Source organism: Balaenoptera musculus, chromosome 15 (genome assembly GCF_009873245.2).
Source record: "Balaenoptera musculus isolate JJ_BM4_2016_0621 chromosome 15, mBalMus1.pri.v3, whole genome shotgun sequence".
Taxonomy (NCBI): Eukaryota; Metazoa; Chordata; class Mammalia; order Artiodactyla; family Balaenopteridae; genus Balaenoptera; species Balaenoptera musculus.
The window spans coordinates 30,852,963-30,878,338 of record NC_045799.1 but is presented as its reverse complement, the minus strand read 5'-3'; the positions used below and the strand labels follow the sequence as shown (position 1 = coordinate 30,878,338).

Sequence of the window (25,376 nt, the reverse complement as noted above, 5' to 3'; positions counted from 1 at the left end):
TTTTTCAGTTTCCGCAAAAAACTTGGGTTATTTTTACCTTAATAAAATAAAAAAGACAAAACATAGTTGTTATTCTTTATAAGCAACAAATCGCTGCCCACGCAGTGCAGAGGCCGGGCACAGCGCCCCGGCCCGCACCGTTGCCGGCGGGTCACCAGACGCCCGAGCGCTAGCGGTTCAAGCAGGCCGAAGCGCCCCCGCGCGGTCGGTCCAGGACGGGGAGGAGGGTGGGCACGGAGGGCTGGAGGCGGTGCCGGGCGTCCCCGCGCTTCCCGCGAGATCCCGCTCTGCCCGCTCCGCCCTGCTCGCCGCGCTCCCAGCTGCCCGCGCCGCGGCACTTCCTGCCTTCCGCTCCCGCGCCTCCTGCCCTCGCCCGCGCCCGCCGCCTGCCGCCCGCCGCCCGGCGCCGCGCCCGCCGGCGCCCCCGAAGGTGCCCCCGGCCCGGCCGGGTCGCCGCCCCGCCCGCCGCCCCGCGAGCCGCTTTGTCTCGGGCGGGGCGAGCAGGAGAGGCCGCCAGGTGCCCCCCGCCGCGGGCCCGGGCCCCCCGCCCCGGGGCGGCGGCGGTGGCGCCGGGCCCCGGGGCGGGGGGCGCGCCGGGATGGGCCCCAAGCGGCGGCAGCTGACGTTCCGGGAGAAGTCGCGGATCATCCAGGAGGTGGAGGAGAACCCGGACCTGCGCAAGGGCGAGATCGCGCGGCGCTTCAACATTCCGCCGTCCACGCTGAGCACCATCCTGAAGAACAAGCGCGCCATCCTGGCGTCGGAGCGCAAGTACGGTGTAGCCTCCACCTGCCGCAAGACCAACAAGCTGTCTCCTTACGACAAGCTCGAGGGGCTGCTTATCGCCTGGTTCCAGCAGATCCGCGCCGCCGGCCTGCCGGTCAAGGGCATCATCCTCAAGGAGAAGGCTCTGCGTATAGCCGAGGAGCTGGGCATGGACGATTTCACTGCCTCCAACGGCTGGCTGGACCGCTTCCGCCGGCGCCACGGTGTGGTGTCCTGCAGCGGCGTGGCCCGCGCCCGGTCGCGCAGCGCTGCCCCCCGGCCCCCAGCGGCGCCCGCCAGCCCGCCCACGGTGCCCTCGGAGGGCAGCGGTGGGGGTACCACGGGCTGGCGCGCTCGGGAGGAGCAGCCGCCGTCGGTGGCTGAGGGCTACGCCTCCCAGGACGTGTTCAGTGCCACTGAGACCAGTCTGTGGTACGACTTCCTGCCCGACCAGGCCGCGGGGCTGTGTGGCAGTGATGGACGGGCACGCAAGGCCACCCAGCGCCTGAGTGTCCTGCTGTGCGCCAATGCCGACGGCAGTGAGAAGCTTCCCCCACTTGTAGCCGGCAAGTCCGCTAAGCCCCGTGCAGGCCAAGCCGCCCTGCCCTGCGACTACACCGCCAACTCTAAGGGTGGTGTCACCACCCAGGCCCTGGCCAAGTACTTGAAGGCCCTGGACACCCGCATGGCTGCAGAATCTCGGCGAGTCCTGCTGCTGGCTGGCCGCCTGGCTGCCCAGTCCCTGGATACCTCGGGCCTGAGGCATGTGCAGCTAGCCTTCTTCCCGCCAGGCACCGTTCAGCCGCTGGAGCGTGGAGTGGTCCAACAGGTGAAGGGCCACTACCGCCAGGCTATGCTGCTCAAGGCCATGGCAGCGCTAGAGGGCCAGGATCGCTCAGGCCTGCAGCTAGGCCTCATGGAGGCCCTGCACTTCGTTGCTGCAGCCTGGCAGGCTGTGGAACCTTCGGACATAGCCACCTGCTTTCGTGAGGCTGGCTTTGGGGGTGGCCCTAATGCTACCATCACTACTGCCCTCAAGAGCGAGGAGGAGGAAGAGGAGGAGGAGGAGGAAGAGGAGGAGGAAGAGGAAGAGGAAGAGGAGGGTGAAGGGGAGGAGGAGGAGGAGGAAGATGGAGAGGAAGAGGAGGAAGTGGGGGAAGGAGAGGAGCTGGGGGAAGAAGAGGAGGTAGAAGAGGAGGGTGATGTTGATGACAGTGATGAAGAGGAAGAGGAGGAGGAGGAGAGCTCCTCTGAGGGCTTGGAGGCTGAGGACTGGGCCCAGGGAGTAGTGGAGGCTGGTGGCAGCTTCGGGGGTTATGGCGCCCAGGAGGAGGTCCAGTGCCCTACCCTCCACTTCCTGGAAGGTGAGGAGGACTCTGAGTCAGACAGTGAGGAAGAAGAGGAAGATGATGATGAGGAGGACGAAGATGACGAAGATGATGATGAGGATGGTGATGAGGTGCCTGTACCCAGCTTTGGGGAGGCCATGGCTTACTTTGCTATGGTCAAGAGGTACCTCACCTCCTTCCCCATTGATGACCGTGTGCAAAGCCACATCCTCCACTTAGAACACGACTTGGTCCACGTGACCAGGAAGAACCATGCCAGGCAGGCAGGAGTTCGGGGTCTTGGACATCAAAGCTGAGCCACTGGGCCTAGCCATGCCCCCAACCCGGATGTGGCAGCAGCAGCCCAGGGCAGAGGACTCTCTGGGCAGCTGTTGTGGATGGAGCCAGAGTGGGGAGCCCCAGATCCTTTAGTGATGTTCTCCTGGTCTTGTGACAGGCCCAGTCACCTCGGTAGGGCCTGGGGCTGGTGTCAGCCTCACTGCCTGCTTATTGCCTCTTTCTCAGAATCCTCTTTCCTCCCTATTTGCCCCTGGGCTTGGGGGACCAGGTGGGGAGGGTGGGGAGCTGTCCGGTGCTACCACACCGTGCCATCAGTGGACTAGGCCACAGTAGCAGCCAGGGATGGATCCTGGAAGCTCCTGGCCAGAGAGTGCCTCTCCCCTCTGCCATCCACACCAGGTCTTTGGTGGGGGGGACCCCAAAGCCATTCTGGGAAGGGCTCCAGAGAAAAGTCCAGCCTAGGACCCCACAAGGCTGGCAGCCCCGCATCCCTGCCCCGAGGCCACCTTGAGAAGCACAGTCTAACCGCAGGCTCCTGGGCCTGCCTCTGCCTGCTTCCCCACTTCCCCAACCCCTTCCTCTGGCCCAGTCCATGTTACTTTGGCCCTTGGTTTTCTTTCCAGATTGGAGGTTCTCAAGAGGCCCTCCAGAGGAGTGGTAATGGGCACTTCCCTTGTGGGCAGCTGCAGGCCCCATGCCTCTCCTCCCTCTCTGGCAGGGCCCTATCCTGGGCAGGGGTCCTGGGGCTGGGCCCAGAGTCCAGCCATCCAGCTGCTCCTTTCCCAGTCTGAATTCAATAAATCTGTCCACCCCCCTTTTGTGGGAGTGGACATTTTAACAGCCAAGGGTGCATCCTTCATGGTCTGGGCTTGCGTCTGTCTTGGGGACACTTTCTTTCCTGGTTCCCTTTGGTCCTTGCTCTGGTGGGACAAATGTTGAGAGAGTGGCTACAGCCCAGGCCCTGACCAGGGTGAGGGGCAACATGTATATCTAAGTGTTGCCTAGGCTTGAGTGGGAGGGGTCTTCAATGCACCTGCCTGGGGGTGGGTTTGAGCAAGCTGGGCCTTGCACTGCTTTGGGGTTAAAACTTTTGGGTCAGTTGGCTGGGACAGGAGGGAGGGAGCCAGCAGTCCCTGGAGGGCCAAATTAAACTATAGGCACCTGGGAACTAGGCTTATCAAGGACCATTAAAGAAGATCCCTGCAGGAGAGGGGTCGGAGGGCAGAAAGAAAGGAGTGTTGGGGCAGCTCCTGTGGTCCAGGTTGGAGTTTGTAGGGGCATACGGGGCATCTCTTGTATGGTGCCTTAAGAGGGAGTCCTCTAGGCCTTTCAGTGATTGGCATTTCCTATCCTGGTGCCTATCCTTGGGAACAGTGTCAGGATGGAGGTGAAATTGCTGGGGACACATTGCACCCCCAAGAGGTTAGCCACTCCCTGTGTGGTACCGTCTAGAGCCCCCCTGCCCCCATCCAAAGGTGATGACAGGCCCTCTGCTGATCCTACCCCACCTTTCTCTTCAGGGCCAGCTCACCCCTCCCAGGCCCTTTGTCACTGAGGCCCTCAGGCCCCAGTGGTTCCAGTGAGGGGAGGGCCTGAGCTTGAGCAGGCCAGCAGCTCTGGGCCCCAAACCGGTTTTCCCACCTCTACTGAGGCTGGCACATCACCCATGTGGTTCCCTGCCCCCACCTCCTCACAGTTCCTCCTCTCTCCACCCTGGAATGTGGGGGCGGGGGAGGGGTGTTGCAGGCAGTTATCCAAGTCATCTTTTTAAACAAGAAGGTGGAATGACTTTCCCTTCCATACCTCTGACTCTCAGGGATTCCCTCCAGGCCTTGAAGGCTTCAGAACTAAGTGAAAGCAAAAAAGCAGTTGGGATTCCCAGCCCCCACCCTGGCCCCCATCCAGTCCCCATCTGAGCCCTGGAGGATGAGACAAGGAAGCCCAGCCTACCCCCTGGCCTGCTCTGGAGTAAATATGTGGGAGCAGTAGCCTTCTCACCAGGTGCCCCTGGCCAATCCAAGGCCCTCACCTCAAATACCAACAAGGCAAATACTTCCATTTGTCTCTTGCCAACAAGAACACCTCTTTTGCTGGAACTGAGATTATCTCATTAATGATAACACCAACTGACATTAATAGGGCTCTTGCTGTGTGCCAGGCTCTATGCTAAGTACTTTAGATGCTCACAAAGCCCCTATGAAGTAGGTAAAACCATGAGAAAACACAGAACAGAAAGGTTCAGTAATGTGCCCAAAGCCAAACCACTAGTCTGTGGCAGAAGCAAGCTCTCTCCCCAGGCTGACTCTAGAAGTGCCCCTTTACTAAGGAATTCCTAACCCTAACCATATTCCTAAAGGAATTGGTTACTGACTCAGTTTCTAACGCATGGAAGAATAGCTCTTGGAGATGAGGGATGTGGAAGTGTCTACAGGAGCTCTTGAAGCTCCTGTACCTATAACTAACTCCTGTTCCCCCAGTCCCCAAATACAGGTCTTATGGAAATATCCTTCCCATTCTCCCTATTACTCCTTAGGGACGGTAGGTGAGAACCATCCCCATTTGACGAAGGAGGAGATAGGGTTAAGGACTATAAATGACCTGCCCAAGACACTGGCCTTGAGCTCTGATGCTCTCCCTGGGAGTCTGGGTTACATATAAAATGCCTCACTGGGACACTACTTGGCGGGTGGGGGGCAGTGGTGTGGGGATGGCCCTGTGAGCACAGAGCTTTGAGGAGGGACCTAGCAAGGAGGCACTGTCACCCAGCCTACCACACAGTCCAGATGCGAAGCAGCTGGTGATTAACAGTGGACCCCCAGATAAAGCTGACAAACACTGGGATGCTGCCTTCACTTGGGACTGATTGCTAAAGGACCCTGGAGGAGTTTCCTTGTCCTGAGGATACTGATGCAGGGGTTCTAGAGGCCTGGTTGGCTTTGGCAGTTCCCAGAGTGGGCCAATGTCTGGTGAGCAGTTGGCAGAGGTGATTTCTTTTTGGGAGGTGGACAAGACAAACCGCCTTTTCAAAGCTGGGGCCTGAGAGGAGGTAGCGGGAGGGGGGAAACTACAACTCCCAGAAGCCTTTGCTCCCCAGCGAGTCGAGCATGGTTGCCATGGTTTCAGAAAACAATATGGCCGCTCCCAGTTGGGAAGTGAGTCTTTGGGTTAGAGAGGCAGAGGAGGATCTGCGCGGCGGCAGTGGCGATAGAGGAAGCTCTTGAGGGGTCGTGAGGTTGGACCTGGACGCTGCACAGCTGGAACGGCCTGACCTTTCTGAGGGCGCCAATGGCGGGCAGCGTGGACGAGGAAGCGCTGCACCAACTGTACCTGTGGGTAGACAGCATCCCTCTGTCCCGGCCCAAGCGAAATCTCTCCCGGGACTTCAGTGACGGAGGTGTGCGCTCCAGCGTGTGCGTGTGTGTGTGTGTATGTGTGTGTGTGTGTGACAGACGTGTGAGCTCCAGCGTGTGTGTGTGTGTCCGCGTGCGCGCCTGGGTGTGTTCTGTATGTCCTATGTCCTTGTGTGTCTACGCGTTCTGTCCTGTATGTACGGGTGTACGGGGTGTGTGTGCATACATGTCTCTTGTGCTTGTGTGCTTGTGGCGGCGGAGGTGGGGGTGGGTTGGTGGGAGGGGTGTCTGACTATCTCCTAGGACTTCAGTTGTAGAAGTGTGCATCTTGGGTATGTGGGCATGTGTGTGTCCATATTATGTATACATGTTCTATCCTTTATGCATGTGGTGTGTGTGTGTGTGTCTGAATCTGAGTCTGTGACTCCCTCCTGGGACTTTAATGACTAAGATGCGTTCTGTGTATGTATTTGTACATCTCTGTGTGTGTGCATGCCTATTCCTGTATTCTGTATATCTGTCTTGTGGGAGTCTGAGCATGTGTTTGGTCATATGTGTGTTGACGTGTTCTGTCCTGTATGTATGAGTGGGGATGTTGTGTGCATATGTTTCTTTGTGATTGTGTAGGTGTGTGTCGAAGACTGTCTCCTGGGATTTTAATAACAGAAGTATGCATCTCTCTATGTGTATATTGGTGCATATGTGACACTTTGTGCTTCTGTGTGTGTGTGTTGGTGACTGTCTCTTAGAACTCCAGTGATAGAAGTATGTGTCTGTGTATGTGTTTCTGCATCTCTGTGTCATTTTGTGTGTGTGTGTGTATTTATGTCAATTCCTAGGGTGAGGCCCCAGCCTCCTGAAGGGTTCTCTTTGAGACTCATAGAGGGCCAGAGCCCTTAGTTTTTATATCCCCCGAGTTAATGGCAAAGGAATGCAGCTCCTCTGGGGTGTGTTGGAATTTTTGTCTCTGGCTGATCACTGATCTTGCTTTCTTACCTCACCTCCATATCATCCTTACCCCTTTCCACATCTCCACCTCTCCACTTGGCCCCACCACTCTGCAAACCCTGATTCTCCCATCCCACCCATTCCTTCTCCCTCCCCTTTCTTCCTTACCCATCTCTACAACTTCCATGTCTGCTCCCACCCCCTATCCCTCAGTCCTGGTCGCAGAGGTCATCAAGTTTTACTTCCCCAAGATGGTGGAGATGCACAATTATGTTCCTGCTAACTCTCTCCAGCAGAAGCTGAGCAACTGGGGTCACCTGAACAGGTAGCAGAATACCTGGGCACACTAGTGGGATCTCCAGCCCCTACCCTGGGATCCCAGGAAGGGCTGCCCAGCCCCTCCACCTCCTGTGGTCTCCACAGTCCAGGCTGGTGGCTGGCTGGGAAGGGACAATGCAGACAGAATCTGTCTGGTAACAAAATCAAGGGACTCTTCTTTTGGGGAGGTGACAAGGACCCTCGAGACATATAAACACTGGGCTCAGGTTGGGTGCCCTTCCATTCCCCCAGGGCTGTGCACTGAAGGGCTGCAACTGCTGCACCCCTTTCCATCCCCCAACCCTTCACTTCATCCCCCCCAGGAGCCAGTCCACCATCCCTGTGTCTGCCCCCCAGGAAGGTGCTGAACAAGTTGAGCTTCTCTGTACCAGCTGACGTGATGCGCAAGATCGCACAGTGTGCCCCAGGCATGGTGGAGCTGGTGCTCATTCCACTGAGGCAGTGCCTGGAGGAGCAGCAGAGGCGCAGGAAGCACGGCACCAGCTCCTTACAGGTGCCACCCCACTCCAGTTTCTTGCACTGCTCTGGGGGAGGTTCCCAGGCAGCAGAACGCTCTGCCTCAGCAATAAGTGTGGGAGAAGGGTGCCTGGCTAAAGGGAGCCTGGCGGGGGTGGGGTGCTCTTTGGGGGTGGGCAGCCTGAGCTCACAGCAGACCTTGGGGGTTCTTTCAGGAGCTGGCTCCCCAGGATGGCACTGACTACATGGATGTGGGTAAAGTGGCCTTCACTTTTCTTCCCTCCCAGGAGGAGCTTTCCTCCTGTCCTTCCTTCCTGTGGGGGAAGGGTTGCGGGTGTGGGGAGGTGGAAGACAGGAAAACAGGGCTCCATCAGGATTACTCCTACACTTGCCTTGTCTCAGGTTTGTCCCAGAAGGCCCGAGGGGAAGGTGCTCCAGACCCCCAGGGAGGGGGGCAGCTCAGGTAAGGAAACTGGGAGCTCCTGACCTCACCAAGCCTGGTAATCTCCCTATGCACATGGCTAGGAGGTGAGGGTGAGGGTTGCACCTGGAAAGGTAGGGAAGTCAGGGACGGGTGGGGGACCGTGGCGGGGAGAGAAGGCCTGGTCGAGGGACACTGGAAGGGTGAGGGTGGGGCCCAAGATCCAAGCCTGGGCTAAGCTGCTTCTCACCCCAGGGTGGGCCGGCTGCCTGTGCCCCGGCCTCTGGGGTATAGCCAGGCGCTGCAGGGCGACCGAAGCTTCGTCCTCCAGATTGCTGAAAAGGAGCAGGAGCTGTTGGCCTCGCAGGAGACTGTGCAGGTGAGGGCGCACTGGGAAGGCGCTGGGGGATTGGGGCCTGGAAAGACAGGGGCGGGGGCAGCAGGCCACAGGGCTTGATCTCTGTGGGGCTTCTCCCAGGTCCTGCAGATGAAGGTGAGACGCTTGGAGCACCTGCTCCAGCTCAAGAACGTGCTCATCGAAGATCTCTCCCGGCGGCTCCAGCAGGCGGAGCGTAAGCAGCGGTGAGCCAGCTGCTCCAATGAGCCTCCTGGGACAAGAGCGCCTCCCCTCTCTTGGGGTGTGAGTGAGCATGGGGGGCGGTGGGACAGGAACCCTCCAAGCTGAGCCCCGTGACTGAGCCACTTCCTTCCACTCCATCCGGGTCAGGAGAATGGACTGCTTTCCAGAACCTAGAAGCCACATGCAGAGACCTGGCATGCACCCCAAAGCAGTGCCTGACACCAGAGGGGGTTCTGCCTTGGTGCTCCCTGTGCTGGGCCTTGGGGGGGTGGTCCCCCAGCTCGGTCCGCACCCCTAGAACCCGCTCCCTGCCCAGCTCTGATGACAGCAGCGTCTCCATCCAGGCTAGTCCTCTGTACCCTGGGCCAAAGGGGAAGCTGCCCCAGACAGCTGAGGGGCTTCCTTGCCCCTCCTGGGCACTCACCTGGGACCCAACTGGAGGCTGGAAAGTGCAACAGCTGAAGAGAAAGGGGTGAGGAGTGAGCTCAGCCAGGAGTGGGGAAGACATGGGCTGTGCCTGTTCCAATTGCCTCCCCTCACACGGGGTATGTTAAGAATGTCTGGGTTGCCCCCATTAAAGGTATGCTCTCCTTCCTGTGCCTGCCCTATGTTCTCTGAGGGCAGTGATTTCCTGTCCCCCTTGTGTTACCCCCCACCCCTTAAGTGAAAGAGCCTTGTGGGCCCAGAGTGGGTCTCAACTCGTGGGTAGCTGGGCCCTGAAGTGGCCACTGCTTGGTAGGTTGATGATACCACCAGGGGTTAGGTCTTGTGCACTAGGACAGCCTGACTTCTAACTCTGGCCTTAGACTGACCCCCAAACCTATCCTCACAGTGTCCTCCAACCCTGTCCAAACCCAACCACAAACCCAGGCTTCAGATTCTCACCAAATGTAGCCACATAGTCACCCTCAACCCTGCTTATGGACTCACCCCTAAACCTGTCCTCTATATGACTCCCAACCCTGCCCACAGACTGACCCCAAGTTCTGTGGACCAAGGCCAAGCTTGACTCCCAACCCTGACCAAGATACCTTGGCCTTTGGTGCCATCAGCCTTTGGTGCCAGGCTGGAATTGAGCCCATGTTGTTAGATCTTCTGATATTTCAAAAGAGGAACAAGAAGAAGCAGAGGAGGAGGAAGAGGAAGAATAAGAATTTTTTTTTTTTTTTAATTGTGGAGGCTCCGCTATGACTGGGTCTCCTTGGAGTTTTTATTTATTTATTTATTTATTTATTTATTTATTTATTTATTTTTGGCTGTGTTGGGTCTTCGTTTCTGTGCAAGGGCTTTCTCTAGTTGCGGCGAGCGGGGGCCACTCTTCATCGTGGTGCGCAGGCCTCTCACTATCGTGGCCTCTCTTGTTGCGGAGCACAGGCTCCAGACGCGCAGGCTCAGCAGTTGTGGCTCACGGGCCTAGTTGCTCCGCGGCATGTGGAATCTTCCCAGACCAGGGCTCGAACCCGTGTTCCCTGCATTAGCAGGCAGATTCTCAACCACTGCGCCATCAGGGAAGCCCAAGAATAAGAATTTTTTAAAGCCCCATGTGGATTAAACAAAATACATCTATAGCTTACTCTGGGCGCACTGCCTGCCACCTTTAGAGCTTGAGGAATAGAATAGACATGTGAATACAACTGTGGGGTAGGCATACCGGGGCACATGGAATGGTGGGTTGGGTAATAAGAAAGCATCTGGCAAGAGTGGATGGGCTGGGATCAGAATGTATAAATCTCCCAATGACCATGCTGGAGACAGGATCTCAAACGTCAGAGTGTGCACGCATCACCCAAAATGATGCTAAAAAGTTTGAGGCTCTTCTGGAGACAGTCCCAGAGCACAGAGCGCTTTGGAGCAGGGGAGGATTCAATGGTAACAATAGCTCATCAAGATTAATTTGCCGACAGTGTGTTCACCAGAGACCAGAAGATAGGTTAGGGGCCACAGGGATCCAGCGGAGGGTAGGAGCCTTGGGGGCTCCCCAAAGGCAGTGACCCCGCTCTTTCTGAAAGGAAGCTGGCCTTAAGCCGCCCATACCATCTCTCTCCTAGTTATGTTGGAAGAAGGGACCGTTCCCCGCGGGTACTTTAGGGACCCTGTTCCAGCCAGCGAAATCGGGAGGGGTTGTTGTTCAAGGACCTGCAGGCGCAGCAGCGGCTAGAACCCTTAAAGATCCGAGGGCTACGTTTCTGCTCCCAGACTCTGTGCAGGCGCCCACATCGCACCCCGGGTCGCTGAACTAGGCACATCCCCCTGCCACTGCGACCGCCTCCGTGGAGATCGAGAGCAGAGGCTGCGGTCCCCGGCAGCTCCTGCACAGGTTCTCCCAAACCCCACCCCGCGGGCCTTCTTTGTTCTGATTCTTATCCGGGCCGGCAGGGCACCCAGAACGCGTCTCAGGTCCTCACAGGAGCGCTTCCTCCGAGGCAGAGGGATGGGACGTAAGGGGAAGATGCCGAAACCCGGGGATCGCAGAGCGGGAAGAATGGAGGGTTCCTCCGCTCCCGGACAGGACCTAGCGATGCCCGTATCGACTGCCAATGCGGGCTTGGAAGTCTCGGAAGAAAGGCGACTTTCAGGTGCCCCACCTAGCTCTGAGCCCCACCTTACGGCCGCTCAAGGGGACAGAGCCCAGGGGACGCCCCTTCCAACTTGGGCGGAGACAGGAAGTGCAAACCCCCAGGCTGAAAGTGGACACGCGTAAGACCTATTAAAGGCGCTTCTTCCTTCTCTCGCTTCTGCGGTATCCTGCCGCCTGGCCACAGAGAGCGCCCCGGCTGACTTCATCGCGAGAACTTGCCGGGCCCCGGGGCGTGGGCTCGCACGGCGCAGCCGCAGGGGCTCCTGCAGGTGACGCAGAGGCGCAACGCCCGTTGGCGGTTCTTTGGGGCCCGCTTAGTGGTCCGAAGTGCCCTCGCCCCACCCCTTCGGTCGACCAATGGGCGGAGGCGGGGGGGTGTGCCCTTGAGGCGGGCGGCAGCGGCGTAGCGTTCTCTCCTCGGGTTGTGCGCTGAGACCCTGCTGCTGCCGCCACCGCCACGGCTGCCGGCACCGCCACGGCTGCCGCCACCGCCACAGCTGCCGCCGCCGCTGCCGCGGTCGTCCCTGCCCGTCCTGGCCTCGGGGTGCTCCCCGCACGGTGAGACTGCTCTTCCTTCCGCCACCTCCCGGTTCCGCCCCGCTCGCGGAGATCCCCTCCCAGCGGAGCCGCTGTTCTGGGTAGTCGGTGCCTGCGACCCCATCCGGCTGGGGCTGGAGGGTTCCGCTGTCGGGCCCGGGACGGGGAGGGCTCCCTGGCATCTGAGCTGGGGAGATGTCAGGCCCCAGGGCCGCAGGTGACCGTTAGGTGGTAGAGCTGGAGTGTTTTCCGCGGGGCGCTGTCGGGGGCACGTGTGACACAGTGAGGGCGGGGGCCTAATGGGGTCAGCGCCGTCAGCAACTCCGCGCCCCGCCCCCCATTGTCATCGCCTCAATGTGTGACCTTGGACGAGTAGCCTCTGAACCTCGCGTGGCTCGACACCTTCAGGGAGGGCCGTGATGTCGGGGAGTACGGGCTCCCGAGGCTACAGCGTCAGCAGAGATGAGGGTGGGGACGGCACAGGATTATGAGGGACAGAGCCGACGCCTCGCAGCCCGGGAGGAGTGTGATGGGGGGAGGGTGTCCAGACTCTGTCCCCTTAGAAGATGAGGATGGGGTGGGGATGGGGGCGCCACACACACGGGAATGGAGGCGGGAGAGGGTACAGATTCCTATACCCAGGCCCCTGATGTCTCTGGGAGCTTGGCCACCACCTCCCCTTTGTCACAGAGCAGGAAAGGTTCGTTTAGGTTCTGGACCAGTGTTCCTGTTAGTGAACAGGAACTCTGGTGGACTGAGAAGGGTGGGCTTGGGTTGCCTTTCATCTTGAATCTTCGCCTTGGGAAGTGTGGGTAGGGCGTTTCTCTGCTCAGGGAGCTGAAGAAGCTCCACCTGCAGCTGTGCAGCTGTCACCCGCTGGACCTGGCCTGGCCTCTACTAATTGGGACCTGGGTGGGGCAGGCAGTCTGGAGGCTAGAGGGGTCTGAGCAGCCTCTAGCTGGGGGCCTGAGAGGTTGTGGGGAGGAGATGCTGGGGAGAGGAGGGCAGCACTTCTTGGGGAGAAAGGAGGGTGTGAGATGGTGGGGGTCCCTTCCTCAGTTCACCCCTGCTCCACCCATTCTTTTTTTTTTTTTAATCAATTTATTTATTTATTTATGGTTGCCTTGGGTCTTCGTTGCTGTGCGCGGACTTTCTCTAGTTGCGGTGAGTGGGGGCTACTCTGTCGTTGCGGTGTGCGGGCTTCTCATTGACGTGGCTTCTCTTGTTGTGGAGCACCGGCTCTAGGCATGTGGGCTTCAGTAGTTGTGGCATGCGGGCTCAGTAGTTGTGGCTCACCGGCTCTAGAGCGCTGGCTCAGTAGTTGTGGCGCGCTGGCTTAGTTGCTCTGTGGCATGTGGGATCTTCCCGGACCAGGGCTCGAACCCATGTCCCCTGCATTGGCAGGCGGATTCTTAACCACTGGGCCACCAGGGAAGCCCTCCACCCGTTTTCAAGAGAGAAAACACCCATACTTATTCTTGCAACTTTGGCCTGCTGGAGGGAGGAGGAAATGGAGTCATATCCAGTCTGAGTTGATGTAAAACTGTCACAACCACTCCTGACCTCCAGCCTTGCCTTTCCAGGCCTTGTTCTAGGTATGTGGGCCCAGTCCTATGTCAGGTCCTGGAGTCAGCAGGTTAGTGTGGCCTCTGTGGGTGCTCTTTTTACATGCTTGAGCTTTGATGAGAGGCTTCTGCGGGACTGAGTGCTTAAGCCAGGACTGAGTCCTAGGCTGGGGTGGGGAGGGTGGAAGATTGTAGAGTTCCTGGCTCAAAGTACTTGAACAGGTTGAGAATGGAGATTAGGAATGAATGAGAAACGAGGCCCCAAGAAGCATGTTCCTAGCCACAAAGCAGAGGACAAGCTGGGGCTGGTCCTACGATGCCTGGGGTTTGGGGACTGCAGAGAGGTGCTGTGGGGATGCAGCTGTGAGGTATAGGGCAAGAGGGTGGCAGGTTCTGGAGCTCCACTTTGCCATGGACAGACTGTCTTTGACCCTCCCTCCAGCCTTGGGCCCCAGTGTGGGACAGCCTGGAGTAGCAGCTAGCACTCTGTGTGCAGGGCAGGAATCTAAGGGGCTGAGAACTCTGGGTTCCTGTGTAACTGTCCATCCGTCCATTTGCCCAGCTGCCATTTCCCTGTTCTGCTCCTTGTGCCAGAGGTGCCACTGGGCCTGGCTGAGCCCTGCCCTGGGTAGGATAACCTCGAAGCAGCCTTTCTCTCTAAAGCTGAGAGGGATCTGAGCTGGGAGCTCTGTTTCCCAGAGAGAAGGTTCCGCTAGTTTCCCTGAGATTAACTGAGAGCTGAAGGAGTCCCCAAAGGCCCTTGTTCCAGCTTCCCAGCCCTCCCCATCCTGTGACTCTCTGTGGTACCACCCCTGACCTGTTGACAGCCCATCTAAAGGTGGGGGTGTCTTTTTTTTCGCTGGAGTGGGCTGTATATTCTTCACATCTTCTTTATGAGTCCTTCTGGTTGTAGGGCATAGTGGGCTCCCAGCAGTCTGCTCTCTGGCAATCCCTGGAGACCTGGTGGGGAGGGGAAGGCAGGATGAAGGAAGGGAGAGGGAGGCCCCTCAGCCCTTGAGCTGTTTTTCTTTTTTTTTTTTAATAATTTATTTTTGGCTGCGTTGGGTCTTCGTTGCTGCGCGTGGGCTTTCTCTAGTTGTGGCGAGTGGGGGCTAGTCTTGAGGTGCACGGGCTTCTCAGCGCGGTGGCTTCTCTTGTTGTGGAACCCGGGCTTTAGGCGCACGGGCTTCGGGAGTTGTGGCTCGCGGGCTCTAGAGCGCAGGCTCAGTAGTTGTCACACAGGGGCTTAGTTGCTCTGCGGCATGTGGGATCTTCCCGGACCAGGGCTTGAACCCATGTCCCCTGCATTGAAAGGTGGATTCTTAACCATTGCACCACCAGGGAAGTCCCTTGAGCTGTTTTCTGAGAAGACTGAAGTCCCTGTGGCCCACCCTGAGGGCCATTCCTGACTGTTCCAGGATTGGCCTGAAGTGCCTCTTTGATGCTGAAATTGCTGTTGCTTCAGAAACCAGTCCTTTGGGGGATTTGTTCTGCAAAGGTGGGGGTGGAGTGGGGAGCACTGTCACAGAGCTTTAGGCACCAGCTGCACCAAACCCACTGAGGAAGAGGCCACTGCTTATTTCTGTGTTGCAGATGAGGAAACTGAGGCACAGAGACACGGAGTAACTTTGCCATGAAGCCTGAATTTAAATCATGGTCTTGACCATGTCCCTGCTGCCTCTTGGGGGCTGTGCCACTTGGGCCACGATGAAGACTTGGCTGGCACAGGAGGAGGCCTAGGGTTTCAAGGGGATCAAGTGGTTCCCTATGGACACAGCTGCCGCAAGAGGAGGCCCGATGCCATCTCCTCCCGATTCTGATGAAGAATTGTGCATGGACGAGAGTCTGGCTCACAGGGGACAGCGACTAGAGAGGCTTTCTGCTGGGAAAGGAGCTTTTTCCAGTCTTCTCTGGGCCCCTGAAGTCACTTGCCTCCTCGCTCTGCGTTCTCATTGCCCAAGGGTTACAAGGCAGTGCCTGAGTGCTTGCTCTGTCCTGAGCTCTGGGCAGTGCAAGAGACACAGGTCCTTCCCTCAGTGGACCTTCCATTTCAAGGTTGAGGGGGCAGGTAACAGCTGATTGTGGCCAGGCTAGAAGATGCCCATCGGGGGGCCCCACTCTGAGATGGGGGGAAGGGAGTGCCCTCCAGGGCAGGGGTTGGCTTAAAGAGTGAGGTGGGGCGTTCCTCTTCTGAGAGCCTCTGGGCCCTGGTGCCACATCTGCCTAGAGGGCCCAGCTGAGGCCCATGCTTGGGCTCCACTTAGTTTGGTCATTCATTCATTTAACAAATATAAACTAAACACAGCTGCTCCCTGTCAGGTGCTGGGCTCGGTGCTGGGAACACAGCGTTTGGCAAAAACACAGTCACCGCCCTTGTAAGGTGGGGGACATAGATATCAAATGATCCCAGAAGTGAGAAAGGGGATCCTTTTTGAAGATTTTCAGGTCTATCCTGGGATGGGCGGTGGTGGGATGGGGTTGTGCTACCTTGAAAAATGTCCTCTGGAGCTGAGACCCAGGCTGGGGTGTGGGTGGAGGGCAGGATTGTTCCAGGCAGAGGGGATGGCCTGGGTTAAAGCAGGCAGGCAGGCAACAGGCAATGGACGGGGGAGGAAGACAGGGACGGGACCCTGTGTGTACTGGGGTTTTATGAAGTGAAGAGAGTTTTATGAAGAGCCTCAGGAGCCTTTGCTTACCAGCCACTGTTTAAGAGTTTCATCCAGGCCTCCCAGGAAATGCCCTGGGAAATGGGGGCATCTTGTCATTTCCCCTGGCTGCAGAGGTGTGGCTGGAGCAGCCTCTGCCCAAGGTAGGAGGAGGGTCCCCTTGCTCTTGGCCCCTTGCTCTTGGCCATGTTTCACATGCTCTGAGTCCACAGCTTCAGGGGGTGGCTGGAGTGGGTAGGGTAGGGCAGGTCTCTCTCCAGGGGCCAGGCTCTCTGGGACAGCTGAGCATTCCAGGGCTCAGGGGCTGCCCTTCTGGGAGTGACCCCAGAGTACTCACCTGGGGCTGTTTCTGCCCTGGCCGCTCCTGCATTCCTGAGACCCAAGCCTTGCCTTTCCCTGTACCTCCTGAGGGCTCGTATGCGGGCTCCTGGTACCCAGGCTGTTTGCCCTGCCCTTGAGGCCAGGCTTGGGCCTAGGTGGACTTCTCTTGCATTGGGAAGTAGGGAGGGAGGTGAGGCCTGCTCTCAGGGCAGCTCGGCACCTGGGGGGCCTCGAGGTCATGCCCTCCACAGGCCCAACTCTGAGGCCACCCCAAGTTGGCTAGTCTCTTCATTCCCTGGACTAGCCAACGTCGTTCACTTATCTCTACTTTAGTGTGTATCTCTGACCAATATGGACATACTTCTCTACGTAATCCAATTCCATTATCGCACCTAACTGATCAGCTTTTATTTCTTAATGTCATCTAAGATCCAGTCCCACTCATTCACATTTCCCAATTATCCCCTAAATGTCTCTTTTTATAGATAGTTAGAAATCCCCTACCCCATTTATTTTTCTTCTTGAAACTGACGTGGTGGAAAAAAAGAGGTCAGTTTTCCCATTCTTGGTCTCTTTGTGTGTTAATTTAGAACAGCGGTTGGCAAACTTTTTCTGTGAAGGGCCAGATAGTAAATATTATAGACTTTGCAGGCTATGGCCTCTGTAGCAACTACTCAAAGTAGTTTTGCTTTAGTGCAGAAGCAGTTTTAGGGAATTCCCTGGCGGTCCAGTGGTTAGGACCCAGCACTTTCACTGCCAGGCCCAGGTTCAATCCCTGGTCTGGGAACTAAGATCCCACAAGCCGCATGGCAAGGCAAAACAAACAAACAAATAAGTAAAACAGAAGCAATTTTAGACAACACGTAAACAAATGAGCACGGTTGTGTGCCAGTAAAACTTTACAAAAAACAGTGGCGGCCTCCACAGGCTGTAGTTGGCCCATCCCCTATCTAGAACAACCTCCCTCCTTTTTCTTCTTACAGTTTGGAAAAAAATTAGGTCAATTGTCCTGTAGAATATCCTGCCTTCTGGGTTTGTCTCCTTGCTTTCTCGTGGAGTCATTTAATTTATTCTGCTGGCCTCTGTGTTTTTGGTAAGCTGAAGTTGGAGTTCTAGGGGCTTGTTAGATGCAGGTTAGACATTTGGGGCGGGGCTGCCCTGTTAGCAATGCTGTGACTTGGTGCCGTCTCACATCAGTAGGCATCAGTGTGTCCAGTTGTCCCACTCTGAGAGGAGATTGACTAATGCAAGACTGGCTGATGTCACATCCCTCCATTGCAAACTCGTTCCCTTTAACCCTAGGTCATCTGTCAGTGGCACTTGTGCATATGTGAGCATCCATTTCAACCTTTGCCTTACTGGTTTAGCACCCACTGATTAGTGTTGCTCCTAGCATTTGTGTTTTGGGGGTTGCAGAATTATTTAGCAGTTGGTCATTCCTTTGTTAAAGAAGAGCTGTCCTTTAACCACCAGGGCAAGTTGGTTATAGGAAAGGCCAAGAGACAGGCTGAATTAGTTCTCTATATTGCCAGTTTTCAGTAGAGAGTTAGGGCACTGCTACTGTCAGTAGTGACAAATGAGGATTTGGGTTTGTTTGTTTTGCTTTCTCCCATTTTTTGTAATCTCTGTGAATGCTCTGATTTTATGTAATTCCATCTGTTTCCATCAGTTGCACTTATTATTCTTTTTGATGCTGAGATGGTCTCAGCCCAGTCTTTCAGAGGCCTGGCTGCTCACACAGGCTTCCTGGAGGCGCCTCCCACAGTCTCTGCCCTGAGGCTGCCCTTGGGGAGCTGAGCTGGGAGGCCAGCCGGATTGTAGTCAAGCCAGAGTCTGAATGGTGGGTTTCGATGGACGGCAACCCCTTCATGGGTATCTGTTCTGTATATGGCCCTGACCAATCACTCGGAGGGAAAGCTCTGAGGACATGTTTTATTATGTGAGTCCCCATATTTGCCCCCCTCCAAGCATACTGTTAACTCTGACCTGGATCCACTTGTGCAACGTGAATACTGTGGTCTCTGGATGTAGGATGGTACAGCCTGTGTGTCTGGGATGGGCCAACCCTTGGGTTACCAGCACCAGAACTGACCCTTGGAAAGTGCCAGTGAAGTCCCCTTCCTTTGCTGGTTGCCTCTTCCCACCAGCCTCAGGTGGGCTGGGCACAAGAGGCTTGTGCTGGTGCTTTGGCACCCAGAAGCTGCAGCTCAGTACATGCTGGCCAGGCCCTGGGTCAGTAGTGTGTCAGGCAAGGGTGAGGGCTCTTGGTGAATGTGGGGAGTGGGTGGAGGAGTGGGGGGGCAGAAGCCCCCTCTGCTAGGGGGTGCAGGTACCACTTGGGCTACTGAGAGCAGCAGGGGTTTGAGTCCTTCCTAAAGGGAACTCTCTGCTCTCCCCTAGCCACAGGCCCATTGGTGACCCTGACCCCTGCCCTCCCCACTCCCCATGCATCAGGCTTCTGCTGGTGTCCCTGGAGCATGGGAAGCTGCTGAGCTTGACCGGTGGTGTCTGGCAGGAGCTGCGTGTCTCACTCTGTGGCAGGGAGGGCGTCCATGGCTGCAGCCAACAAGGGTGAGTGCCTGCCTGGTCTGGCGGGGTTTGTAGCGTCTTCCAGCGGGCCCTGGTGGGAAGGGGCATTGCTGCATGTGGGGCCTGCGTTGGCTGTGAGTGTGTGTGTGTGTCTGTCTGAATGTGAGGTACTAATTACATTACACCAGTGTTTGTTCTGGGGACACCCAAGCCAAACCTGGGGACCCCTGCTGGCTCCATGGTGTGCTGGTCTTTGGAGGTGTGTGCCTCCATGGCCCCATGTTCCAGCCTCCCTGTTCCACTGTGGGGGTTGGGGAGCACAGGGGGCTTTGGGTGAGCACTGAGGCTGCTGAGGTGGGTAGGGCCACAGCAGGTTGTGGAAAGGAATTTGGGTTTCATTCAGAGTCCAGAAGTGCTCATAGAAGGTTTTAGGCAAGAGAGGCCTGGTAGGATATATGAGGGTCAAGTCTGGGGGGCTCAGCGGGGAATGTGAAAATGCCAGGCTGGCCCCCTGGCCCTCCACTGAGTGTGCAAGAACCCAGGCAAGGGCTGGCCCAGGCCCTCCCACCAAAAGGACTCTGGGTAGGGCTCTTGGGAGCCCTAGGGGCTGTGGGGGTCAGAGAGGATTGGGGTCATGCTCTTGGCAAGATGGGCCTCTTTCAGCCTTAGCCTCCCCCGGCGCAGGCCCTCAGCCCAGTTCCCACTGCTCTGCCTGCCTTAACTCCCTGACTTCCTGGCCTTGGAGAACCTGACCCAGCTGGAGACAGCCGCGGGCCATGTGAGGAGTTAAGCAGAGGAGGGAAAGGCGTCTCTGGGAGGGGTCCTGGAGGCTCCCCTGGGTTCTTCCTTCTTACCTGCCAGTGATCAGTGATGAGGTTTAGAGGCAGCTGCGGCCCCTCCTAGGAGGACTGAGTGTGGTTTTTGACCCTGTTTGTTTCTCCCACTCCCAGGCAGGTCCCATAGAGCCCATTCCTGTCTCTGCCCTTCTCCTCTCTCAAGTTGGGTCAGCAGGAGGGGCAGGCAGGGGGCCTCAGGTACTGACAGACCTGGAAGAGGAGGTCCCAGAGATGGGGCGCTTGGCACTGTGAAGGAGAGCATGGGGCAGGGTATCCTGAGGACTGGGGCTGAGTCCTGCACTGCTTGGTGTTTGGAGTCGGGAGGACTGTCTCTTCCCTGTCAGCCCCATTCCCTCTAAGTGAAGGGTCATATTAGCTAATCCCTGAATCCCCCCCCCAAACCCTCTCTCAGGATGAGTATTTTCTGTGGGAGGACTGAGCAGGTAGGGGCAGGTGGGAGCCTCAAGCCTTATCATCGCCACTGTCCAGTAGGATGTGGCCTAGCCCAGCAGTGGATGCTGGATTATGTGAAGGGCAGTCGCAGAGGGCAGGGAGGTGACACGGTGGAGTAGTTTACTGGGATAGGTGAAGGCAACAGCCCTGGTAGCCCTCTCCCACTCTCTTCGTAGGCAATAAGCCCAGAGTCCGGAGTATCCGCTTTGCGACAGGCCATGATGCAGAAGGCTCCCAGAGCCACGTCCACTTTGATGAGAAGCTGCATGACTCTGTGGTCATGGTCACCCAAGAGAGCGACAGCAGCTTTCTGGTCAAGGTATGTGTGCATCTCCCCCGCCACCCCCGCCATCATCAGCCTTATTCCCTCTGTCTTCTCCCTGGCCCTGCCTGGCTTCCTGAGCCTGTTCCATTTCCTCTAAGTTGGCTCCATAGGCACATCTTTGTCCTTCCCTGGGCTTTGGTTTCCCCGTCTGTAAAATGGGAAGTGTGAGACTGTGATAAGATGAGTGCACTTAGGACAGGGGTTCGCAACCCTCAGGCCACGGACCAGTAATGGTCCGTGGCCTGTTAGGAACCAGGCCGCACAGCAGGGGGTGAGCAGCAGGCGAGTGAGCGAAGCTTCATCTGTATTTACAGCTACTCCCCATTGCTCGCATTACCTCCTGAGCTCCACCTCCTGTCAGATGTGGCGGCATTAGATTCTCATTGGAGTGGGAACCCTACTGTGAACTGCGCATACGAGGGATCTAGGTTGCACGCTCCTTATGAGAATCTAATGCCTGATGATCTGAGGTGGAGCTGAGGTGGTGATGCTAGTGCTGGGGAGCGGCTGCAAATACAGATTATCATTAGCAGAGAGGTTTGACTGCACAGAGACCATAATAAATCAGTTGCTTGCAGACTCATATTAAAACCCTATCAGCAAGTGGCAAGTGAAAACAAGCTCAGGGCTCCCACTGATTCTGCATTATGGTGAGTTGTATAATTATTTCATTATATATTACAGTGTAATAATAATAGAAATAAAGTGCACAATAAATGTGATGCACTTGAATCATCCCGAAACCATACCCACCCCACCCCCACCCCCTGGTCCGTGGAAAAATTGTCTTCCACGAAACCGGCCCCTGGTGCCAAAAAGGTTGGGGACCACTGACTTAGGATATTACTTGAATGGGAGTGGAGCTTTTGTTATCATCGGCATCACCCCAACCATTGCAATTGGAAGGCAGGTGTCAAGGCTGTGGTATCACAGGCCTGGGTTCAGGTCCAGGCCTGCTATTCTGACTCTGACCTTGGGCAGGTCACCTCAGTTTCCCTTCTCTGAAGTAGAGACAATTTATACCCCAAAGAGTTGGAAATGGAAGGATGTATGTATGTCACTCAGGCGTGAGGCTAATTATGCTGATAACAAGGTGTGACTTTATTTACTTTTCTTTGCCAAACCTCTGGGTGATTTAGGCTCTTTGCAGCAGTATTTATCACCCCCATGTTTTTCCCCTCTCCTCCTCTCTGAGTGGCCACAGCTCATACACTCTTGGCTCCTCTACTGCTGGGACACACACAGCTGGATCCCACATCCACTTTGGAGGGGCAGGAGGAAGTCTCTGGAGGGGATGGATTGGAGGGAAACAGGGTGAGGCCCTCAGGTTGGACAATAAATCAGGGCTCCAGAGTTGAGCCCTGGAGGGCATGGCGGTGAGGATGCGGATGGTGTCTGGTTTATTGAGACCACCCTGAGGAGGGGCCCAGAGTCATACCTGTTTGCCCAACTCTAAAACCCTTGCTCTTCCTCCAAGAGCTGACAACTTCCCCAAGGGAATAAACATAATTAACCCAAACTTTCAAAAATAGCTCCCTGCCTCCCATTGCAAAATCCATTCATGTAATTAGAGAAAATCTGGAAGATAGAGAAAACTATAAAGATATTTAAAAGTACCCGCAATCATACTATCCAGAAATAACTACGGTTAATATTTTGATGTGTGTTATTCCAGTTTCTTTTTTAGCTTTGTTTCCAAAAATGAAAAACTGGTATCACAGTGTACGCACTGTGTTTTGCTTGCTTCTGTTGTGAACCATCTCCTGGTGGTTTCCACGAGATTTTACAACTGCCTGGTATTCCACTATATGTATCATCATTGATTTAGCTGGTTCCCTATTCCTGGTGTTACGGTTTTGTACTGTTATAAATAGGGCAGTGATGAGTATTTTTTTTTTTGCACATCTCTGAGTATTTCCCCTGGAAAATTCTGCAAATGATACAGCTGGATCACAGGGTCACCATTGGCAGGTACAGCCAGAAAGCCCTCTTGAGAGGTGTGCCCTCTACCAGCAGAGTGTGGGGGCCACAGGGACTGAGCTTTATCATGCAGTGACATCATCTGATCTCATTGAAAGGCTAATTGCTCCCCCAAAGGACAGGGCCATCCATTTCCTGAAACTGAACAGGAGAGTATGTGCCCATGTGAGCTGTGGATACAGCATGCACCCCTGCACCTCCTGGACTGGCACTCCAGTTAGCCTACCTCCCCAACAGTCACCCTGACCTGTGACCCTTCACATGACTGGAGTTTCCAAGGATGGCCAAGCTCTGTGTATGAACAACAGAAATTGCTCGGGCTGCGAATCAGGGCTTTTGGACACAGTGAGCCTTTGAGTGGGCAGGCAGGAATCCATGTTCATGTGCCAGCAGGGTGGGCCGGAGCCCAGGTTCCATGGCTGGTGCCAGTCTTGTGGGCCAGCTTTGGACTGACACAGCTGGTCTAGTGTCTGCTTTTCTAATTCTATCCCATCCTCCATCTTGTGCTATCTGTGTTGCCTGGTGGCCCCACCATGACTAGAGGACCAAAGTCCCTGGGCTATTGGCTGTGGCCACATGCTGGTAGTGGTGGGAGCAGGTGGATGGCCTTTGTCGTGGGGCTTTGAGCCTCCCATGTGGGCAATGGCTGGTGCTTTGCTGTGTGCCACGTGTGGCAGCAGTAGCCAAGAGGTCCAGGGAGGACTATACCCTGACCACACTGTGGCCTTCAGCCAGTCATTTCCTAGCTTCCATTTCATCATCTATAAAATGGCCACCGAGGAACTTCAGGGCTCATGAGACATGCTGAGGAGTGTGTGGGCCAAGCTGTAGGGATGGGGTCCTTGGAGAAAGGGCCTGCAGCTACCCGGCCAGGGGTGTGGACCAACTAGAGTGATGGAGGGAGTCAGGCTCCCCTGGGATTGTCAAGGAAGCAAGTGTAGGGCCCCACAGGATCATCAGTGGCACAACCTGGGTGGGCCCTGGGGGAGACTGTAAGTGAAGGTGCCTCCTTCCCCCACCCCTCCTGCTGCAGGTTGGCTTCCTGAAGATCCTGCACAGGTATGAGATTACCTTCACTCTGCCCCCAGTGCGCAGGCTGAGCAAGGAGGTCCGAGAGGCACCTGTCCCCAGCCTGCACCTCAAGCTCCTCAGCGTCATGCCCATCCCAGAAGGTGCGTACCCTGCTTGGCATGCTGGAAGCCTGCCCTCCTCCAGCAGGGCCTGGGTGTGAGTGGGAGTGAGAGCATGGGGTACTTCCTTCCCCCATCTAGGGCTGATGGGCAGCTCAGCAATCAGCGGACATGATGCCTCTTTATGGTCTTGCAGTGTGGCACCTTGGCAGGTCCCATGCCCCAGGCCTCACTCCCTGGACAGAAGTCCATGGGCTCACACAGTTGGCCTATGTCTGCTCATCGCCTGATAGTTACCTTAATGGGACGATGGGAGCCACTGAGGAACTGGCTCTGGGCCTCTAGCCCTCCCTCTGCCTGTACCTCAGGAAAAAGCTACTGGAACCTCAGGGACTCTGGGCAGCTACCTCCCAGCACCCGCCAGACCTGGGCTTGGGCTTGGGACTGCTTCTCTATACCCTGCCAGCTTCAGTGCACCCCCCTTCTCCCAAAGGCTAGGGTATCAGTTTCACCATGTACCGAAGCCCCAGCTTCAGTTTCATTTCCCCCTACCTCCGCCTAATGACCTCACCCTTAAGTGGATTGAGCAAGCCCCCTCAGGCCTCTTGCCACCAGATCTGCTCAAGCCCTGCCCTGCCCTCCTTTCCCCTCCCCATCACCCTCTCTCCCTGCCTGCCTTTTTGGGGAATCCCACCTCTTGGAAGCCTGAGTTTGACCTCTGGCCTGCAGGCAGAGGCATGTAGAGCTCAATGAAGAATGGGAAGTTCCTGAGGCCTGTGCGCCCAGCCCTGGGGGTAGGGTCCTGGGCCATCCTTGCTCCTCTGGAGGTCTTGGTGGTGGGTGGGGACCAGTGAGTGCTGGGGGTTGGGGGCAGGAGGCCGCAGAGGTGCTGATCGCCCGGGCAGGTTACAGCATCAAGTGTGAGTACTCAGCGCACAAGGAGGGCGTCCTCAAGGAGGAGATGCTGCTAGCCTGCGAAGGTGGCACCGGCACCTGCGTGCGCGTGATGGTGCAGGCACGCGTCATGGGTGAGAGCTCGAGGCCCGGGTCTGGCTAGAGGAGGGAGGCACCAACTTGGCTGCAAGGAGTTTCCACCCTCCTTGAGTCTGAAAAAGGGATCCTTGTCCCGGCCCATCCCCAACCTCCTTGGTGGGTGCCTTTCTCCCCATCCCCTAGCAGAGCCAGGAGGGAAGGTAGAGGAGTCCCCTTGGAGTAGGTGGGGCCAGGGTCCAGCCTGGCATACTGACTTGTCACCTGCCTTGCAGACCGACACCACGGCACACCCATGCTGCTAGATGGTGTCAAGTGCGTGGGTGCTGAGCTAGAATACGACTCAGAGCACAGTGACTGGCACGGCTTCGACTGAGGCCCTCGCCCCCACCTGCCTCGGGGCCTCTCAGCCTTAAACCCCACCTCGTCTCCCCAAATGCTGCGTGATGATGTAGCTTCCTCACCCTTCCCAGGGATGGGCATGGAGGTGGAGGGTCCAAGGGCCTTCAAGCTGGAGCCTCGCCCACACCTCTCACCTCATTTGTGCCACCTCCCTGCCTCTCCAGCATCCTCCTCTCCCACTTCCTCCTCTCTGTGTGCCTCAGTCTCCTGCTGGAAGAAATGGGTTGAGCCTCCAAGGAGGCTCTCTGAGGAGGGATGGAGAGGGCCTGGGGTGGGTTCTACCCACCCCCCTACCCCAAGCCATAGGGGCTCTAGCCAGGGCCTAGGAGAGGAGGGAGCTGGCTCTGTGGTGTAGCTGCCCCCATTACTGCTGCTGCTGTCTTGCTTTAGCCACCTCTCCTGTCCCCTCCCTCTTTCCCACTGCCGTCCATGGTGAGGAGGAGGGAGGTGCAGTTCCCAATCCTTACCCCCCAGGTCTGTGTTACTTGGTTTTTAAACAACTGGTTGGGATAAAACCCTAAAGAAATAAAACTTCCAGTGGATACCAGAGGCCAGCAGGATTTTTGTTCTCCAGGGC

General features: G+C 56.6%; 3 protein-coding genes across 6 annotated transcripts; all 3 read left to right on the top strand.

Annotated features, from left to right (window-relative positions):
* The first annotated feature begins 446 nt into the window (after window positions 1–446).
* Window positions 447–3,238, top strand: CENPB (centromere protein B). The gene has a single exon (XM_036826371.1). The coding sequence runs from the start codon at window positions 599–601 to the stop codon at window positions 2,408–2,410; it is 1,812 nt and encodes a 603-aa protein (XP_036682266.1). The 5' UTR covers window positions 447–598; the 3' UTR covers window positions 2,411–3,238.
* A 67-nt stretch (window positions 3,239–3,305) lies between these two features.
* Window positions 3,306–9,050, top strand: SPEF1 (sperm flagellar 1). Of its 3 annotated transcripts, XM_036826373.1 has the most exons (8): window positions 3,306–5,787; window positions 6,905–7,016; window positions 7,367–7,523; window positions 7,702–7,741; window positions 7,889–7,949; window positions 8,163–8,286; window positions 8,386–8,489; window positions 8,635–9,050. In XM_036826373.1, exons 1-8 carry the CDS (start codon window positions 5,679–5,681, stop codon window positions 8,783–8,785), a joined length of 858 nt encoding a protein of 285 aa, XP_036682268.1. In that variant the 5' UTR covers window positions 3,306–5,678; the 3' UTR covers window positions 8,786–9,050. The 3 variants fall into 3 exon arrangements, with proteins under 3 accessions (XP_036682268.1, XP_036682269.1, XP_036682267.1); XM_036826374.1 differs by having other exon boundaries at window positions 8,386–8,748; XM_036826372.1 differs by lacking the exon at window positions 3,306–5,787 and having other exon boundaries at window positions 6,056–7,016.
* A 2,387-nt stretch (window positions 9,051–11,437) lies between these two features.
* On the top strand, window positions 11,438–25,348 carry C15H20orf27 (chromosome 15 C20orf27 homolog). Of its 2 annotated transcripts, none has more exons than XM_036825681.1 (6): window positions 11,438–11,623; window positions 18,609–18,725; window positions 20,149–20,291; window positions 23,311–23,449; window positions 24,313–24,435; window positions 24,673–25,348. In XM_036825681.1, the coding sequence occupies exons 2-6, from the start codon at window positions 18,707–18,709 to the stop codon at window positions 24,771–24,773; spliced, it is 525 nt and encodes a 174-aa protein (XP_036681576.1). In that variant the 5' UTR covers window positions 11,438–11,623; window positions 18,609–18,706; the 3' UTR covers window positions 24,774–25,348. The 2 variants fall into 2 exon arrangements, with proteins under 2 accessions (XP_036681576.1, XP_036681577.1); XM_036825682.1 differs by having other exon boundaries at window positions 18,555–18,725.
* The last annotated feature ends 28 nt before the right edge of the window (window positions 25,349–25,376 follow it).